General features: G+C 42.5%; 2 protein-coding genes across 6 annotated transcripts in view; one reads left to right on the top strand and one right to left on the bottom strand.

Moving 5' to 3' along the window:
- LOC108900177 (protein bicaudal D homolog 2) overlaps positions 1 to 9,748 on the bottom strand; it is a 43,937-nt gene extending 34,189 nt beyond the window's left edge. For 4 of the 5 annotated variants that reach the window (XR_007813428.1, XM_018701084.2, XM_018701083.2 and 1 more), the window contains exon 1: positions 9,174 to 9,748. Coding sequence is in view for 4 of the 5 variants with exons in the window: in XM_018701084.2 (XP_018556600.1) it covers positions 9,174 to 9,413 (240 nt within the window). In the remaining variant the exon portion in view is untranslated. The remainder of the gene's footprint in view (positions 1 to 9,173) is intronic. The other variant, XM_018701085.2, reaches the window with a different exon arrangement.
- Positions 9,749 to 13,227: 3,479 nt separating this feature from the next.
- ptpdc1b (protein tyrosine phosphatase domain containing 1b) lies at positions 13,228 to 16,591 on the top strand. The gene is made up of 9 exons (XM_018701110.2): positions 13,228 to 13,273; positions 13,776 to 13,941; positions 14,085 to 14,165; positions 14,272 to 14,390; positions 14,468 to 14,605; positions 14,717 to 15,744; positions 15,944 to 16,126; positions 16,233 to 16,343; positions 16,452 to 16,591. Exons 1-9 carry the CDS (start codon positions 13,228 to 13,230, stop codon positions 16,584 to 16,586), a joined length of 2,007 nt encoding a protein of 668 aa, XP_018556626.1. The 3' UTR covers positions 16,587 to 16,591.
- Positions 16,592 to 16,655: the final 64 nt, after the last annotated feature.

A 16,655-nucleotide genomic window follows, 5' to 3' on the forward strand; every position in this document is an offset into this window, starting at 1 on the left:
TCATTAACGATGCTTTAAAGGCATCTCCTGATCTCTTCCGTGCGCCGTTCCTAACTCCCCTCTCCTATCTCTCCATTCACCCTCCCAAACCCAGAAGATGGGTCTCTAGGGCAGGTCCTGCCCTAGCTCCCAGCCAGACAGAGACTAATGACCTCCCGAACCCATTTGCAGTAATTAAAAAGTGTATGTGATTGTGTGAGCGTACATTCTCTTTACCAGTGAGGTTAAATCTTGGGTCGGGGCGGCAAGCCTCCCATGTGAGACCATGTCAGCTTGTAAAGAATGAAGTTGCCTCACTGCCAGTGTGTACATAATAGATCATATGAGTGTCCAAACAAAGAGGGTTAAATAGAAAACAGTATCTGAATACAACTGTCAGTAAGATCTTTCATTCTATGCAACAATACCCAAATCTCTCTCTACCAACTCTATGTTTGTAGAGTATTCAAGGACAAATAATGGAAGAAGATGAAAGATAAGCTAGAACACAATGACCTGAAGTGAACGTTGCATAAATACTGGAGAACAGCCAACTGCTCTTTCATGGGATACATATTTATTAAGCTATGTTTGTCTGGTTATTCTGTTTTTGTTCAGCACTTTAAACCCATTAAGCCAGCTGATAGAGGAACCCCTTTTCTTCTCCTGTTTAAAAGAGAGCATGCTGGTTCCCACAGGAAACCCTTGCATTGCCCGCTGGTGCCCCTCCCACAAAACCTCTCTCTCCCTTTCTCTGTCTGCTATCCCCATTTCTCAAGGACCCCTAAGAGACTGGCACACATCCAATTAAAACCCCTCCTCTCCTTGCTCTCCCTGAGCCCAAACTCTAATGTTGTTATTGCTGTACAGCCAGCCCCCTGCCTGACTATACAACTCTTGTCTTCTTATCTCCCCTCCCTTTTACCCCTTTTCCTATTCCCAAATCCTCCCTCTCCCTCTCCCCCTGTTCTGCTAGGCCTGAGGGTTTCAAAGCGTGGGCTCCATGAGACTCGGGTGCCCTGCGACAGGGAGACCTGGGCCCACTAGCCTATTTACAATAGGAGCCTGGGGAAGGAGGACGAGGGGAGGATGATGGTGGCGGGGTGTGGGTATGGGGTGTGGAGAGAATGTAGACATACTGCTGCTCTCTGATTGCACTGTGGTGCTGCAGTTAAAAAGGACCCCCAGGGCGAAGGGACAACCCTTTGAAATTGGGTTTGCTAATGTTTGAATAACTGGCCTATTAAAACGAGGAGATGCTTGGCAGAATCTGCCCTCTGGTTTAATTTATTTCGGTGAAATGGGAGGTGCCCTTCTGCCAATCAGGAGATAACTGAGATGAGTGGAGTATGCAGAATTTCAGAAGAACCAGAGAAGGGTGTGCCAGAATTTACTTGTGTAAACATAGAACATCTCATCTCTGATCTCTTCATCTACTGCATCAAACCAGAAGATGCCTGGGAGCAAATCACAGAGAGGAATCTGCACAACAAAACTCCTCTGGGAGGATATGGGTGGAGCAAGTCATACTGTTTGGACATGTGCACCCGAGTGCATGTGTGTGTATATCAAGGGGTGGGGTTGGGGGCACCCACCATCTGTCAACTTATAGCTACAGCAAGTTTATTCCTATCCTACTTGTCATATATGCCAATATAGTTCACCCCTGTCTCTTTTGTTTCTCTAAGGATATTCCCCTCAATTTATTGTGCTTAAAAAATACCCAAGGGGCAAAACTCAATTTAGCCTATGTGAGTAAAAACCTTTGATTTCAAACAGTCAAGTTTAAAATGTTTCCAATGCATATGAAATGTTTGTAAAATCCAGCACATATGTTGAACACCTACAGACATGGGGAAGAAAAACTACTGATGGACAGTTTTGGAGGCAGAAAATACAAAAAAGGCCTAAAGCCAGGTGACTCCACAAGGCTACTGAATGCCAGTTCCTGTCCCAGTTGTTGTGGTGATGCCCAGAACACTGTGAAAGGAAATGCAGCATAATGAGTGTTGATGTTAACACAGCAGGAAAGGCAAGGATATCCCTCTCACAAAAAAACATCTTTATTGTTGAGACTTACTCCTTGTTGTTGGTTGTTAAACAGAGGTGACAGAGGTGACTTGCCTGATGAACCTCATGTGGTCATTTCCTCTGATCCACTAAAAGACATCCGGACTGATACAGAGTCATATTTCATATGCTTCCCCATCCGCTATAAAAAAAAAAGCCAGACTCCTCAGAAGTAAACAGGATGCAGAGCAGATGGGGGGGTGGGGGGGCGGGGGAGGTGAGCTCTGGCTGATTTCAATAGAAGGAAGAAGAAAGATTTGATGGAGCAGAGGTTTGCTAGAACTCTGTAGGAGCCCTTATGGTTACAGTGAACCAACAGCCAAGATTTCAAAACACAAAGCCATAAACAAGCAATAGAGGCCTTTGCCATATTTGATATGGGGAGTCATATTGCTTAGATTCTGTGAGAGAGAGGATAAGAAAGCTTTGTGGACAATCTGATACAGCCCACAGACTTAATCTAAAGACTGTATTAAAGGAACGATGCCAGTGAGACTCAAAACAAACGCAGTCTCAAACTTAAACTCTGCCCACATGCCCAGGTGATTCATCGGTTTATGTAAGACACCGGGGCCTCAGTGAACTGGTTGACCTGATCTTAACTAAACTGAATAGTAGTTCGTTGGCCTGCAGCTAACTGGAGCATGTGTTTCAACAGGCAAATGGGAGTATCTACCTCAAACATGATGTAACATGGTATCTTATGTTTCAAAAAGTGTAAACAGCGAGGTAGTGTTACTGAGGAGCAAACTTACCTAACATACTGGCTAATGATGTTTTTTACAATACAGACTATGGCCATAAAAAAACACAAATAATTATAAACAAGTTAATAAAAAAATTAAAATAATAAAAAACATAGTAAACATAGTCTATCTGTAGTGATAAAAATAAAGGTTTAGGTTTAATAAGCTGGTGAAAATAAAAAATTGGAAGCAAGAGACACAATGAAACTACACAAAACAATTGGACATGTCGTAGAGTGGGGATAAGTAGCCATTGTGTTTTATTTTTTTCACACACAATGGCAACTCACGTGGGCCCACACAGGCTTCTTTGTTTATAGATCTATAATTGTTTATAGTCATTATTCAGTGTAGGAGAATGGAAACTGGAGACTGGCCTGTATTGCCTGAGTGAACCATGCTGTATTGTCAAAGGCATACAGTCCTTACTATGACCTCATCCCCTGCTTTTAGCCTGCACTACTGCCTGATCCGGCCCTAGTCTTCAGTAATTGGATTACCATGCTAGAATCATGGCCCTGCTGGGCTCCCATACTGCTTCTCTACATGCACTTTTGACTTCTGTGAATCTTTGACATAAGTCATTATATAGGATATTTTAAAATGTTTTAGTTTAACTATATATATTAACTGTAACTGTAGGCTTTACAATATGGGGGACCAAGGACACAATAACTGTTGCTGTTCCACGTTATTTGGATTATCTAATAACTTCATCCATATTTACTGTGGCCAGAAGGTAGTGTCCCTCAGTGTGACCTGATGATGCTAACAAAATTTGACAATATTCCCCAGAACATTCACAATGCTGTGCTCTTCTATCAGTAGACAACAACATCCTCTGTCAGGCTTGGGGATAAACTTAGTGTACTTTCTTTAAGGGATCTTAGTCATGGAAATGGCCAATAATTCACACATACCAAGGAAAAGTGCTATACTAATAAAGTTTCTTAGTATTGTTCCACACCAAACTCTGCCTATGCAGGACTTAACAAAAGTACAATTCTTTTCATTTAAACACACTGCACAAGCACCTCACTCTTTAAACAGATGGCCAAAAAATTTCAAGCAGGTCAAACAATCCACTCACTGAGACCTGGAACACTCACACAGCCACCCACTAATACTCCAGAGTAAATGTGGCCTCTGCTTGAACTGTGGATGGGTGCTGATGGTATTTTGTTTATCAGAGTTAAGGACAAAAGCTCTTAAAATCATTACGGATTAGCAGCAGGCCATTATACCTAAAACTAGGCGGAATGATTCTTTCATTACTTTGCAATACCATATGGCTGTCCTTCTGTGACACAGAAGGCTACTTTAGTCTCTGTGCGTGGATCTTTTGGATAGATGAGCCTGTCTGCACAGTTAAAAAAAACTTAGCAGTGGAAAATGTATTTGCAAAATGATTGTGTGGGTGGACTTGACAATAATTTGTGCATCCGCATAGAGGCGGAGATTCATATAGGAGACTGCCAGGCCTGACAGCACTCAGAACAGACTGCTGGGTTTGGCAGCCACTGGAATAGGCTACTGGGCCAGGAGAAGGAATAACAGGGCAGTTTCCCAAGAGCACCTGACAGCCGCTCCACAGCATTACCCCAAAATGTACCTACCTGTCCCTGGCCATGGAGGCTGATGAGTGTGGCTGGGCCTGGCAGACTCCCAGACCTCTGTAAGCCGTACGCATAGCGGCTGGGATTCATCCTCTTAGGCCCAGTGGGTAGGGGATTTGGGACTTTATTTAGTGCCATTTAGAAAAGATTACCCCTTAACTGCAGTCTTGTTGCCCAGCAAAAGACATTATGGATAAAAGGGCTGATCAGAATACCCCAAACAATGTTGAAAGGTTTAGTAGATGCTAGGTCACAAATGGAGGCAAAAACATAACTGAACACAGACAATGACTGAGCAAGGGGTCTTGAATGAGCTATTAAGGATGACTGGGAGTTTGTGATAAGTTACAAGAAGTAAGTGAGAAAAGAGAAAAAAAAAATAAAGATCATGAGAGTCTGAGATGAGCAGCTGTTGATGAAACACGGCCCAGTGTGGCAATCCAATAATATGAGCCAGATTTTATTTATGACTCCTCATATAAGCTACCAGATGGGTTTTATGTCCTCCTTGTACTTTCTATTGATGTCCAATCAGCATCCAACCCATTTAACACCACAGAAGGGGCTTAGAGTCACACCAGATATCTTTGTTTAAGGACATTGGGATATATCCTTTAGTGATCTGCCATTTCAAAAGGGACAAAAGTGACCAATCCTTTCAAATGTAACCACAATGGGACGCCTCTCTCAATCTCTCCTTTGTCATACCCTGTGTTCTGCTGGCATTTAACCCTCTCTTCATCTGTGACACCCAAGACCTGTTAACCCCTGTGGACTCAAACACACAAAGGGCCAGCGAACCGAGTACAGAGAACCCAGGTTTTACTGAGCTTAACAATATTTAGGGGTTCTGATTGTCTGGTTGAATTCCACAACGCGGTACACAGCTGCCGCTACACTGATAGGAGAGTTTGTAGGGGAGGAACGGGGTCTGCGGGTGACTGAATGACTGCAGTGTGGTCTCTGACACTCGTCGCAATGCAACAAGGACCCAAGGAGCTCTAAGCCTTTGTTAGAGTGCCATTGTTTAAGTGTCTGCAAAAGACAGGACCGGTATCAGAAAACAAAAGACATGACTGTGAGATACTCTATGGGTCTGTTGTCTTTGGATATGATGACTGTGTTCTATCATCTACATTCACACAGATGTAAAGAGAGGTCAAGGGGCTAAACATCAAGGCCAGCACAGGCACCAAAACCTCTCCAGTTCTTCATGCAGGGACAGACTATACGTAGGATCAGGCACGTTCCTCAGAACTGCCTTAACCGTTGGGAGGTGTGGCACATGATGTCATCTGAGTGGCTTAACTTAAGAATATCAACAACAGCTGAGGGAACACAACCTCTGGCTCTTACACCGCCACAGTGTAGTGTAATGTCATTAGCCACTGCTGCCTTGTGACTTGAACTATTCTCAGCAATCTGCATGATAACTGGGTAAAAGTCCACACAGCTCGATGATATCTTCATCAGCAGCCAGGCGAGCAAGAGTGCTGTTATCAGAGCACTGTTAGAAGAACGAGCAGCTTATTGTGTAGAAATCAGCTGTTGACTTAAAGATAAATATACTGTGGGTCAAATTAAATTTTCTCCAGGAAAAGTTGAATAATCATAATGCATGACCAGGCAAATGGATATATCAAGACTTTGCAGTGTTACAGTCCAGGTCTCCAGGAAGCAGAACATGGGCAGCAGGCCAAATGACTCATATTCACTATAATGTACAAGCAGATGGATTTCTCTGTTGGACAAGGGCACTGTATACTGGGAAAAAAATGGTGATTTGGAACCATTATTACGTACAGTCGACCTTGTGCTTTGGGGAAATCAACATATTCATAGTGGTATCCCTAGTGGCAGATGTCAATATACAAGAATAATAATGCATGGGAGAATAATTTTATGGCTATGCACTGAGCAGGAGTATGCAGGAGTCGACCAATGATAGACTGTAAGATATACTGTACAGATATGATAACTGAGAACAGATGGGAACATCCTATGAATACCATTAACCACTGCATGATTACTTACAGCAATTTACCACGTGTATATGTGCTATTCTAGCTAGCTGTGTGCATACTCAGAAAGCAGCACCTGCTGAGGAAACAGCACGGCTGTTTCAACTCAGGCACAGAGCTGTGAGGTTACTAAGCAACAGCAGTGCACAGAATTCCTCCATCTTCCTGCCTCAAGAGTGGCGTGTATGTGGGGGTGTGTTTGTGTGCGAATAGTGTCCTCTCTGAGGGTAGGTGAGAGGGTGAGGATTGGTTAGATGGAAGGGCATGTTTGCCCACGGTCATGATGATTTCTGATCATCTGTCTCTGTCACAAAAGAGTAGTATTTGAGCATTTAAATCACTATAAACACACATAAATCTGAACTATGTTCTTTTGTGTTGTGTTTGTGCATGCCAATAAGTGGAGAGAAGAGGTTTAGGGTCACTGGAGAGGATCCTGTGTTGAGCTACTCTGTAAATCTCCCAGACATTCTATTCCAGTCGGTCTAAGACATCCAAACATTGCTGCCAATAGTGTAAATAGTAGCCCTGTACTTAAGACAACATGGCAGTTGTACCTGACCAAACAAATAACTGTCTTATATGTGCTTTAACAACAGCTGCAGTCACACAGGTCAGTTTAATCCAAGCCTACTCCGAAAAGTCCCTGAGCAAGGGTCTGAGGCTGATTAATATGACATTTATCTTGTCACAATATCTTGAATTAGAAGTTTGGGTTTTTGAGGTGGAAACCAAACCGACCACTGAGATAAGCTTTAATTTCAGCCCCTGCTGCGACAGTAGCTTATCTCGTGTTTGCTCCCCATTACTGACTGCTCTCTTGCTGACAATAAAGAGGAAGCAGAGAAGGATGTCAGAAGACTGTGTTTGTATTTCTCTTGTGATAGCATCACTTCTGCCCTTCATACAGAGACTGGGCTGTGGGGAGGGGGATGGGTAGAAGGATCTTTCAAAAGTTAACATCTGATCAGTGATCTACAGCCAGCATAACCCGAGCCCAAGGCAAAAGAAAGAACCTCTGCCACAGCTTTGAGCAAACAATTGAGTTTATTGCCCACACAGATGGATGTTTGTGCCCCATTATGACACAGAGAGGAAGATCACACACAATTCAAGAGACCAACCAGACTCACAATGAGAGAGTCTTTTTTTAAATAAGCATATTTTGAAACAACATGATAAATCTTCAGAAAATGCCCCAGCTTCTTTTTGTTTGCTGCCATGGTTACTCTTTTAAACCGTTTCCAGTCTGTTTCTTCTATTCAGAGCCTTTTTGCTGTTGTTCCACTGTGGCAGAGCTAAGGCCTCCTTGCCAAAGAAATGCATGGGAATCTAAGCAGGAGTTGCTGAGACAGCCCTGCGACCTCCTCCTTTCTGCAAAAACAACCACTAGAGAGAGGGCCACTGGAAGACAGACAGACACAGAGAGAGAGACAGAAAGAGAGGAGGGGAAGAAGTCTCCCTCAATGCTTCTCTCTCCTGAAAAGCACAAAAACCCGAAGGGAGTGATGAGCACATTTCTGGCATGGCAAGAAGGGGTTTACCACAAAGTCAGCTATTGGTTGCCTGGCCTCATGGAAGGACACAGGAAGAACCCATATCTCAAAGGAGGATGTGAGCAACCATGAACTAAGCCTGTGTCAAAGCGGGAACTATGCACACGGTTGGCAGGAGTGTCTGCATAACGTCACTCCAAAACCATACCCTCCATCTAAATCACAAGACACTGACAAACTGCTGCTCTAGAGAAGAAAATTGGACACAGTGTGTTAGAACAGTGGGGAATAAGTCCGGCCACTGTTCAGAAAAACAGACACATCCTTTATCTGACTCTCTGGCCCAGCTTGACCCGTCACTCTCAACATTCTTTCCATTCCCAAAGGGTCGTAACTTGTCTGTTTTCCTCTGCAAGTTGTTCATCCCTCTCTCCTCTGAGCGGGAAGGTTCAAAATTCAAACGTACTCCCGCCCCTTTCAAACTAAACTAGTAATTCTTGTTCTCTAGGAGAGCCTGTCTGAACTGAAAGACACACTGACAAGATATATAATGCCCTTTAAATCTAGAAAAGTGTTGCTTTTAAGGGTGAACTCAATGCATAAATATCATTTTAAAAGATCCACATGAAAAAGAACAGAATTAAACAAAAAGCAAACACACAGCTATGAATGAGTGACTCAGATTCACGTTTTTCATGTTCCATATCAAACGTGCACAATAAAGTATTGCAGGTCATTGCTCGTAATAATGGTCATATCTGTGCAGTTGGTCAATCTATTCCTGATTAAGACATTACAGCAGCAGGAGTGGAAACATCAGCTGTGAGTCAGACAGGAATGTGAAGACTAAACCATACAAGCTGCATAAATAAATAAAGGTAGCAGTGCAGTGGGGGGACACCCTGAGCAAAGATGGGGTGGGGTGGGGGAGCAGCCTACAGAGGGAGCATCCCTGTCTCATCTTGCAGTTCTGACCTTGTAGGATGAGAGGCAGATAGCTGTTTTATGGATGATGCCCTCCAAATGTCACAGCAAACCAAGTCTCTATCTAGGATATTGTGGTGATGGGAGCATACAAATGTCAAGGTCGATGAAAACTCATTATTTACTGTCACAAAGGTGTACACGCCCCAAAATGACTATGAGGTTTATGTTTTTAGGGTTCATTCGAAGGGCCTATAAATCCTAGATAATACTATAGTAATTTCTTAGTGGATATTCTGTGATTTCTTATACACAGCCTACCTCTTTCAGCTGGTCGAGCTCCTGCCGCACGGCCTCGTACTCCATCTCCAGGTCATCGTACTGCTGTTTGAGCTGCTGCTTCTCCTCCAGCACCGCCAGCCCGTACTCCGCCGCCTGGATCTTCTCGTTCGTGGTCTCACTCAGCTCCCGGGAGAGACGCTCGATCTCGGCCCGCACCCACTCCGGCGCGGCCTCCAGCAACAGCATAGCGTCGGGGTATCCCTGCTCTTCCACGGACATGGTCGGTACCGGCGACGATCAACCAACGAACCGCCAGCTGATCTGCGACAAGGGAGGTTGGGGATGTTGGGGCGTCTTCAAGCGGTGTAACCTTGAAGAAGAAGCGGTTGCTCAAATTCGTCTGTATTTAAATTGCATGATTGTTACGCTTGCGTTTCTCGTTGCCGGTCTTGTTTCTTTGGTCATGTAGATGACTGAGATCAATTATCTCCGACGGGGGAGCTCGTCGTTGTCTCCTGTTAATGCTCCATCGCTGAGATCCTGCTTTTCCTTCACCTCTCCCCCGGCTTGTCGGAGCAATAGCGCCGGAGCAGGAGTACCGACTGCCAAGACAAGAGACAGGATATACAACGTCTTGTTCTTTCTTTCAAAATAAAACATTTGACGACGAAAATAGGCGTTGGACCATGAGTAGAAGCGGGTTTATTTAGTCTTATTTGGGTACTGAAATTTGAAAAATTTATATCTTAAGGGAAATTACGTAGAATGTGAAAAGGCGTCGATATTTTCCGAAAATGTCAAAACGTGTGTCTTTTCTTTTGAAGGCAAATTCTCTCCTCTTCCGGTAGTTTCTTGCCCCGGACACCGGCTTGTTTGAAACAGCTGAACAGTCCGTTTGCTGAAATGAGATGCGCCTACGCAACCAGCTGGGGCAGCGCCTACAGACTCGCAGTGCTTGTTGGGAAATGTAGTACTTGTAGTCTGGGCAGTCAAAGATAGTAGCCTACCAACGCCACGAAGTGAACTCATTTCCCATTAGGCTTTGTTCATTTGCTTATGTGGAGTACGGAAATCTCTGCCCGAACCGTTTCGTTGTCATAGAAATAGAACGGACAGACAGGTTAACGGCTCTTTTGAAATAGTCGCCAAATGTATATCTGCTGCCATCTGTCGGAAAAAAATAATAATTAATCTTTTATAGTAAATATACTCCATAGTCAATAGATAAGTCTCTATGTTTACACGTGGAAAATATGATGCATCTTTATGGATTAAACTCCTTAACATGATAGAAAGTAGATCAAATTAGCTCCACCTTGACCGGTTAAAGCATAAAAGTGCACATTAATGCATTAATGCATGTATTCACATTCCAGTAATGTAATACAACAGTCACAGGAGCAATTTCCCTGCGCAAGAGGAACTTTTAGTCCTACTTTTCATACTTTAAGTTCATTTTGTTGATTAAACTTCACTAGTTTTACTCAAATAGGATTTTGAATGCAATACTTTGACATGTAACTGAATATTTAACAATCTGGAATTGTTGCCTTTACAAAAGAAAAAGCATGTAGGAATCATGCCTTCCTGGTTGCACCTGTGACACAGAGATAGTTTCCTCATAGCTGTCTGTCTGAGGCATGCTCTGGTAAATGAACCTTATCAATATGGACTTGATGTGGAAAGATGACTATTATTTACAGATAAGAGTGTACCCATTTTACAGATTAATTAAAGCATCACATGCCTGTTTTAAGAGATCACAAGACATGTTTCATGCAAAGATGCTTGTCCCTTGTGACTATGAACAGCGGTCACATTTGGTTTGAATACTGTCATTAGTTTTTTTCTGCCTGTGATCACATCTTACTATATATTTATGTAGTTGCAAAATGTCATTAAAAGTGTTTCTGGTTTATCTTGGTGTAAAACGTTCTTTTTTGTTCCATCTTTGTGCATACAGCAGGTCATCTTTCCCCAACTTTGGCCCAGAGGTGCAAAACTCAACATTTTAGACAACAAATAACATTACACAAAATGGATAAAAGCAGGGACAAACTATCTTTCCCATTCATAATTCTTAACATTATCAAAACCTCATCAGAGCTAGAGTTGGATTTCTGTATGATTTTATGAAATGTTGATGTGTTTTCTGCTGACTTCATTTCTTTTTCTGTTTCACTCATTGTACCCTTTACTCTCACAAAGAATCATATGCCAGCATCTGATGGTTGGCTCATTTCTCTGCACTTCGCTGTATTTGTCACGGCAAGACTGATGGGGAAATGCCTTAAAATCACATGTCTGTGATTCACCCTGGACTTTATCTCATCCTACATATACTACATGCCATGTATTTAGCTTACTAGTTTTGTGTTGACAGAATGTTTTGTCCATGTCCATTTCTTACTCTTATCATGTTGATAATTGGTTTATTTCCTCTTTACAGCTAGATTTAGTTGATAGACAATATGTAATGTGTTTGAATAATTTGCTGGGTTTCTACAGAACAATCAATATATCCAAACACTAAGAGAGAGGGGCAAACAGAAATCTAAAATCCTCTCAATATTATAACAATTATAACATTATAACAATAGCCTTTCCAAATATTTCTATCCACACCTCAGTTCAGAATATGATGACTGTTTTCAGCAAACAGATCTATATCTACACCTCTTTAAGTACCTGTTTTTAATGTTCGAAAAAGCTTTGGGATTATTGGCTTTTAAGTCTCTCCAAATGCTGTACATCATAAACTGATCTCTCCTTCCCCTCCTAAACCTAACCAGCTTTAGCAAAGTGCAAGCTAAGCCAATCAGATTTTATCTACTTGCTATGTCACCAAGGTCCCACTATTTGTAGCAGCAAGGAAGGAGAGTTTAAGTGTGTTGAATTCAGAAGTCATCTGAACCCTCTCATCACAAAAATCCCAAATGTTTGTACTTATTCACAACAATAGACGTGTATAATAAGTCAAATACATAGTCGACAATCTGTTCAGGCGTACAGTTGGCCGGATGTTGACTGATGACAATATGTGCATTAACAAACATAATATATTGTAGATGATTGTTTCTCATTACAGTCCAGCAGAAGGCAGTGGTGATGTGGCCATAGTGTGAGTTTCTGTTGAGGAGTGAGTGCTCTATTTTATACCAGTGCAGTAATAAGATTAGTAGTCTAATCCAGCAGGAGTCAGGAATAGCACTGCACTCCCCCCAGACCAGAAGGAGGAACCTGTGCATGGCAGTAATTACACAGGACACAATCTGCAAGATTGTGTCAACACATTCATAAGGTTCATTTATTCTCTACACACTCTGTCACCCTGGTGAGATAGATGGCTTTCCACCAAGGTGAGCACAGGATCCTGAGGATACTTGTGTCACCCCACCCCGCCCCACAGAGATAATCTGAGACGAATCAAATCAAGTGAGGCCACAGGATTGACTTTCCACAGAGTGAGAGAGGGAAAGACAACGTCAGAGCCGTGGAGGTTGATGTCAGGAATTTTGGCAACTGTGAGCCATTTGTGTTCTGAGATGGATGGTCACAAGCATCTCGTCTCACTTAAAACAGGTAAATCTGTTTTCTTTTTAATTAGATTTTATTTTGTTGTATTTATTGATAGATAAGGTTAGTTGGATTTCTGTTCTTGTTGACTGATTCAGAGTTTATTATTCTGCACATTGGAAGAGTAAATTTTGTATTGTGATGAGGCACAGAGCTAAGAACTGTCAGTTGAGAATAGCTAATACCCAGTTCTTTAAAATGGATTATGTCTGCTTTCATTTGCCTGAATATGATTTATGATGTTGATCTTGAATAATGCTGTGTATTTCTAAGTGGTTCTCTCTAAATTGTCATGTAGAAAACATGTTGGTCAGTCAGTTTCAAACTTAAAAACTAAATTCTAATGCGGAGGACTGGTTATTTATGAGAGACATTTTCCAGACTCTGGTCATACAGTACTATGTTCACTTGTTTACAGAAAGTATATGGCAAAGGATTTGATATGGTGTAACAAGGCAGATGTATATGTGTCCAGGTTCTGCTATGACTGTGGATGTCAGTCTGAGTGACTGTACATATGGCACTCCATGCAAAGACACGAGGTGGAGCTCTGATGGAATACAGTAAGTAAGATTAGTAAAGAGAGATTAAGGGTTGAGGTTGAAAAACGCATCTGTTAATGACTAGAAGTCTATTAGTTGGTCAGCTACAGCCATGTATTTATAGGCTGTTAATTCACCAAAATGTTCTGTTAAAATTCATTTCAAACATGCCAGAAGACTAGCTATTTTTACTGTAATGCCCTGATGACAGACTTACAATGCCAGACAAGGATTAGACACCTCTAAGTTAGCACTCACCACTGATCTTAATTATTTAGGTGTTACAGAACACCTACATTTGACGACTTGAGTCTTTGTGCTGCACTACAGTTCTTGAGTAACACTTCTCACAGGATTTGAATTATATTTGATATGTTTACTCTACTAATGTAATAGCTTCAATTTACATTTAAATAGAATACAATAAACATGTCAATTATATTACTTAAAATTTAGAAATGACTATTTGTGTAATACCAGATGTTTCTTTTTGTCTTTTTCCTCCCTACAATAACAATAACAGTCAGAGCTCCCAGGGCGAAGTACACAATAGTAGGAGAGGCTATACGTTATGTCATCCCTGGACATATGCAGTGTTCAATCGGCTGTGGAGGTCAAGCCTGCAAGTATGACAACCCGAGTTATTGGAGTGATGACCAACAGGCTATAAAAGGCCTCTACTCCTCCTGGTACACATGCTTCTCCTATCTAAGTAGTTGCAACAGACAATAAAACATAACATAACCAAGTATCTACCTCAGTCAAATGTTCTTTTCTGAAGCCAGGTTAGTTGCACTCTATATCCCAATAACATTCTTTTCTGTTGTTTCAGGGTTACTGATCATCTACTTGCTATGTCTAGACCCTCGACAGAAATAATAGAAAAATATAACATTATTGATCAATTCAGAAGGTATACACAACTGTAATTTACAGGATCTTAATTACGCCATATCGCCATATTTGGAGAAAAGAATAATGAAATGTACGTTTCTCTTTGTGTGTGTGTTTGTGTCAAGGAATGGTATTAAAACAGTGATCAACCTACAAATACCTGGTGAACATGCCAGCTGTGGAAACTCTCTGGAGCCTGAGAGCGGCTTCTCGTACCGCCCAGAGGTCTTCATGGAAAACAACAGTAAGTGCTTTGTACAGTCAACCCTCATACATCTGTAGTGGTGCACCAGTGTAACTGAAAACATCTTACTTTGTCAGTTTACTTCTACAATTTTGGCTGGAGTGATTATGGAGTGGCCAATCTCACCACAGTGCTGGACATAGTGAAGGTCATGGCCTTTTCGCTGCAGGAGGGAAAGACAGCAGTTCACTGTCACGCTGGTCTCGGCAGAACAGGTAGATTTATAAGGGAATGGTGTATGAAATTACTGTTGAGGGCAATGTGATATTTCAGCTGCACAATCTGACATACTGCATAATGAGGGCTCTCTTTGTTCTTCCCTCCAGGTGTGCTGCTAGCATGTTTCTTAGCCTATGCTACCAGGATGACTGCTAACCAGGCTATTTTATATGTACGTGCTAAACGCCCCGGTTCCATCCAGACCCGTGGTCAGCTGCGTTGTGTCAGACAGTTTGTTCAGTTCCTTGCCCCTTTGAGGAGCGTGTTTTCCTGTGCCGAGCCTCGATCCAACCCAGTCACACTGTCCCAGTACCTGAACCGGCAGAGACATATACTGCATGGCTATGAGAGGAAGGAGCTGAAGTACCTACCAAAGATTGTCCAGCTAGTGTCTAGACTTCTGTTGGACATCGCAGAGAATCGACAGGTGATTGAGGAGGACATTCTGGAGGCCCCTGATATTCAAGATATAGAGATGACCCTCAGTGTCATTGAGAAAATGGGCCCTGAATTATTTGAAAAGTCACCCCGCTTACCAGGTATGCCCACATTACCCAGACATTTCAACGAGCCACCAATCTTCTACCACCGCAAAAGTCTGAGCTACAGTGAGTCCGACTTAAGACGACTGGGATCAGAGCTCAATCTCCTTACACGACCCCTTGGACCCCTGTCTCAGAGTAATGTTGAAATGTCCATTTCCCCAACTGAGGCCACTGTCCCTGCATCCCAGTGTCAAGGTTGGAATAGCAACACATCTGACATCTCATACAGCTCAACAGGCTCACTGTGGCAACTCAAGAATGTAGAAAACCAAAAAGATGGATCCATTCTGTTGAAGAAAGGAAAACGGAAAACTATCCAACGTAGTGAGTCTGTGGGGAACAGTGAGCCTGCCAAAAAGGGTACCATGTTGTCCAGATGGAAGGCAGAGAAGAGGGAGGAGTTAGCAATGAATGGGATGAAATCTCATGGTAAACAGGAAGAACAATCAGAGAAGTCAGAGGTGCCCTTTATCACCCTGCAGTCAGAGTTGTCTCTGGATGCCAGGAGGTTGCTAGTGGCACAGGCCCTGGCTGTGGACCTTTTTCTTGATGGGGAAGAGGAGCACAAGAGCGGAGTCTTAGCTTGGCAGGTAACTGAACAATACCTATGGTGTAGTGGTATTTGTAGAAATGAAGACCATGTATGTAGAAATGCCTTAAATGTTATGCAATGTTACTAGTATTAAAAAAGATACCACTTTCTATACTATACTATAATGACATAAAAAGTCAACACATAGCAGTTATAACAGAGCAAAGTGTCTGAATAAGTTGCCTGAACGTGCACAGACAGAGCTGAACCAAGGTGGTGCGTGGGAGAGGCTCTGTATGGAGCGGGATCCCTTCATCCTCACTGGGCTCATGTGGTCTTGGTTGGAGCAGCTTAAGGAGCCAGTCATCTCTACTCAGGATGCCAAAGCCCTGAACCCCGACAACACTGATGCTCAAACTGTCCTCAACACGCTCGACCAGGTCAGAGTTTACTCTGTGTTGTTTGAGATTTGAAACAACAGCAGTATTACAAGGACAATGAACCTGTACTTTTTTCCCCTTTACTCTTCTTGTCACCTCTTCCAAGGCTCCTAAAGAAACATTAACATGCATACTAGACTGTATGGCTCATATGCTGACGATACCAGAAGAGGTTGAAAATGCATTCCTGGATCGTACTATCAAGGCTTTCACATGGGTAAGGAAAACAATACATCTAATTATTTGCACTTTATTTCAACTGTTACATTAATTTCCCCGTTGCTGCTTTTGTTTCAACTTAAGTATAATGTTTGCCTTTCAACAGATGGGAAATGACTCAGAGGATGGGAGCAAAGTGTACGAGTCCATGACTCCAGTCCTAAGGTGTGTCCTAGAGGACATGAGATGTAAGGCAATTGAAGCAGATGAGATGTCTACGTCTCCCTTTGTTTTAACATAGGTACTCCCAGTCTTGTATATGTGGTGCCCTGCGTGAACCTCCATGTGGAGGCATGGAAGAGAAAAGGAA

Source organism: Lates calcarifer, linkage group LG6 (genome assembly GCF_001640805.2).
Source record: "Lates calcarifer isolate ASB-BC8 linkage group LG6, TLL_Latcal_v3, whole genome shotgun sequence".
NCBI lineage: Eukaryota > Metazoa > Chordata > Actinopteri > Centropomidae > Lates > Lates calcarifer.

Excerpts from the sequence above, each read along its gene's own strand:
- ptpdc1b (XM_018701110.2), top strand. The coding sequence starts at position 13,228 with ATGGCACTCCATGCAAAGACACGAGGTGGAGCTCTGATGGAATACA. Across the intron at positions 14,606-14,716 it reads CGCTGGTCTCGGCAGAACAG|GTGTGCTGCTAGCATGTTTC; the intron begins GTAGATTTATAA and ends TCTTCCCTCCAG. Across the intron at positions 16,344-16,451 it reads CTATCAAGGCTTTCACATGG|ATGGGAAATGACTCAGAGGA; the intron begins GTAAGGAAAACA and ends GCCTTTCAACAG.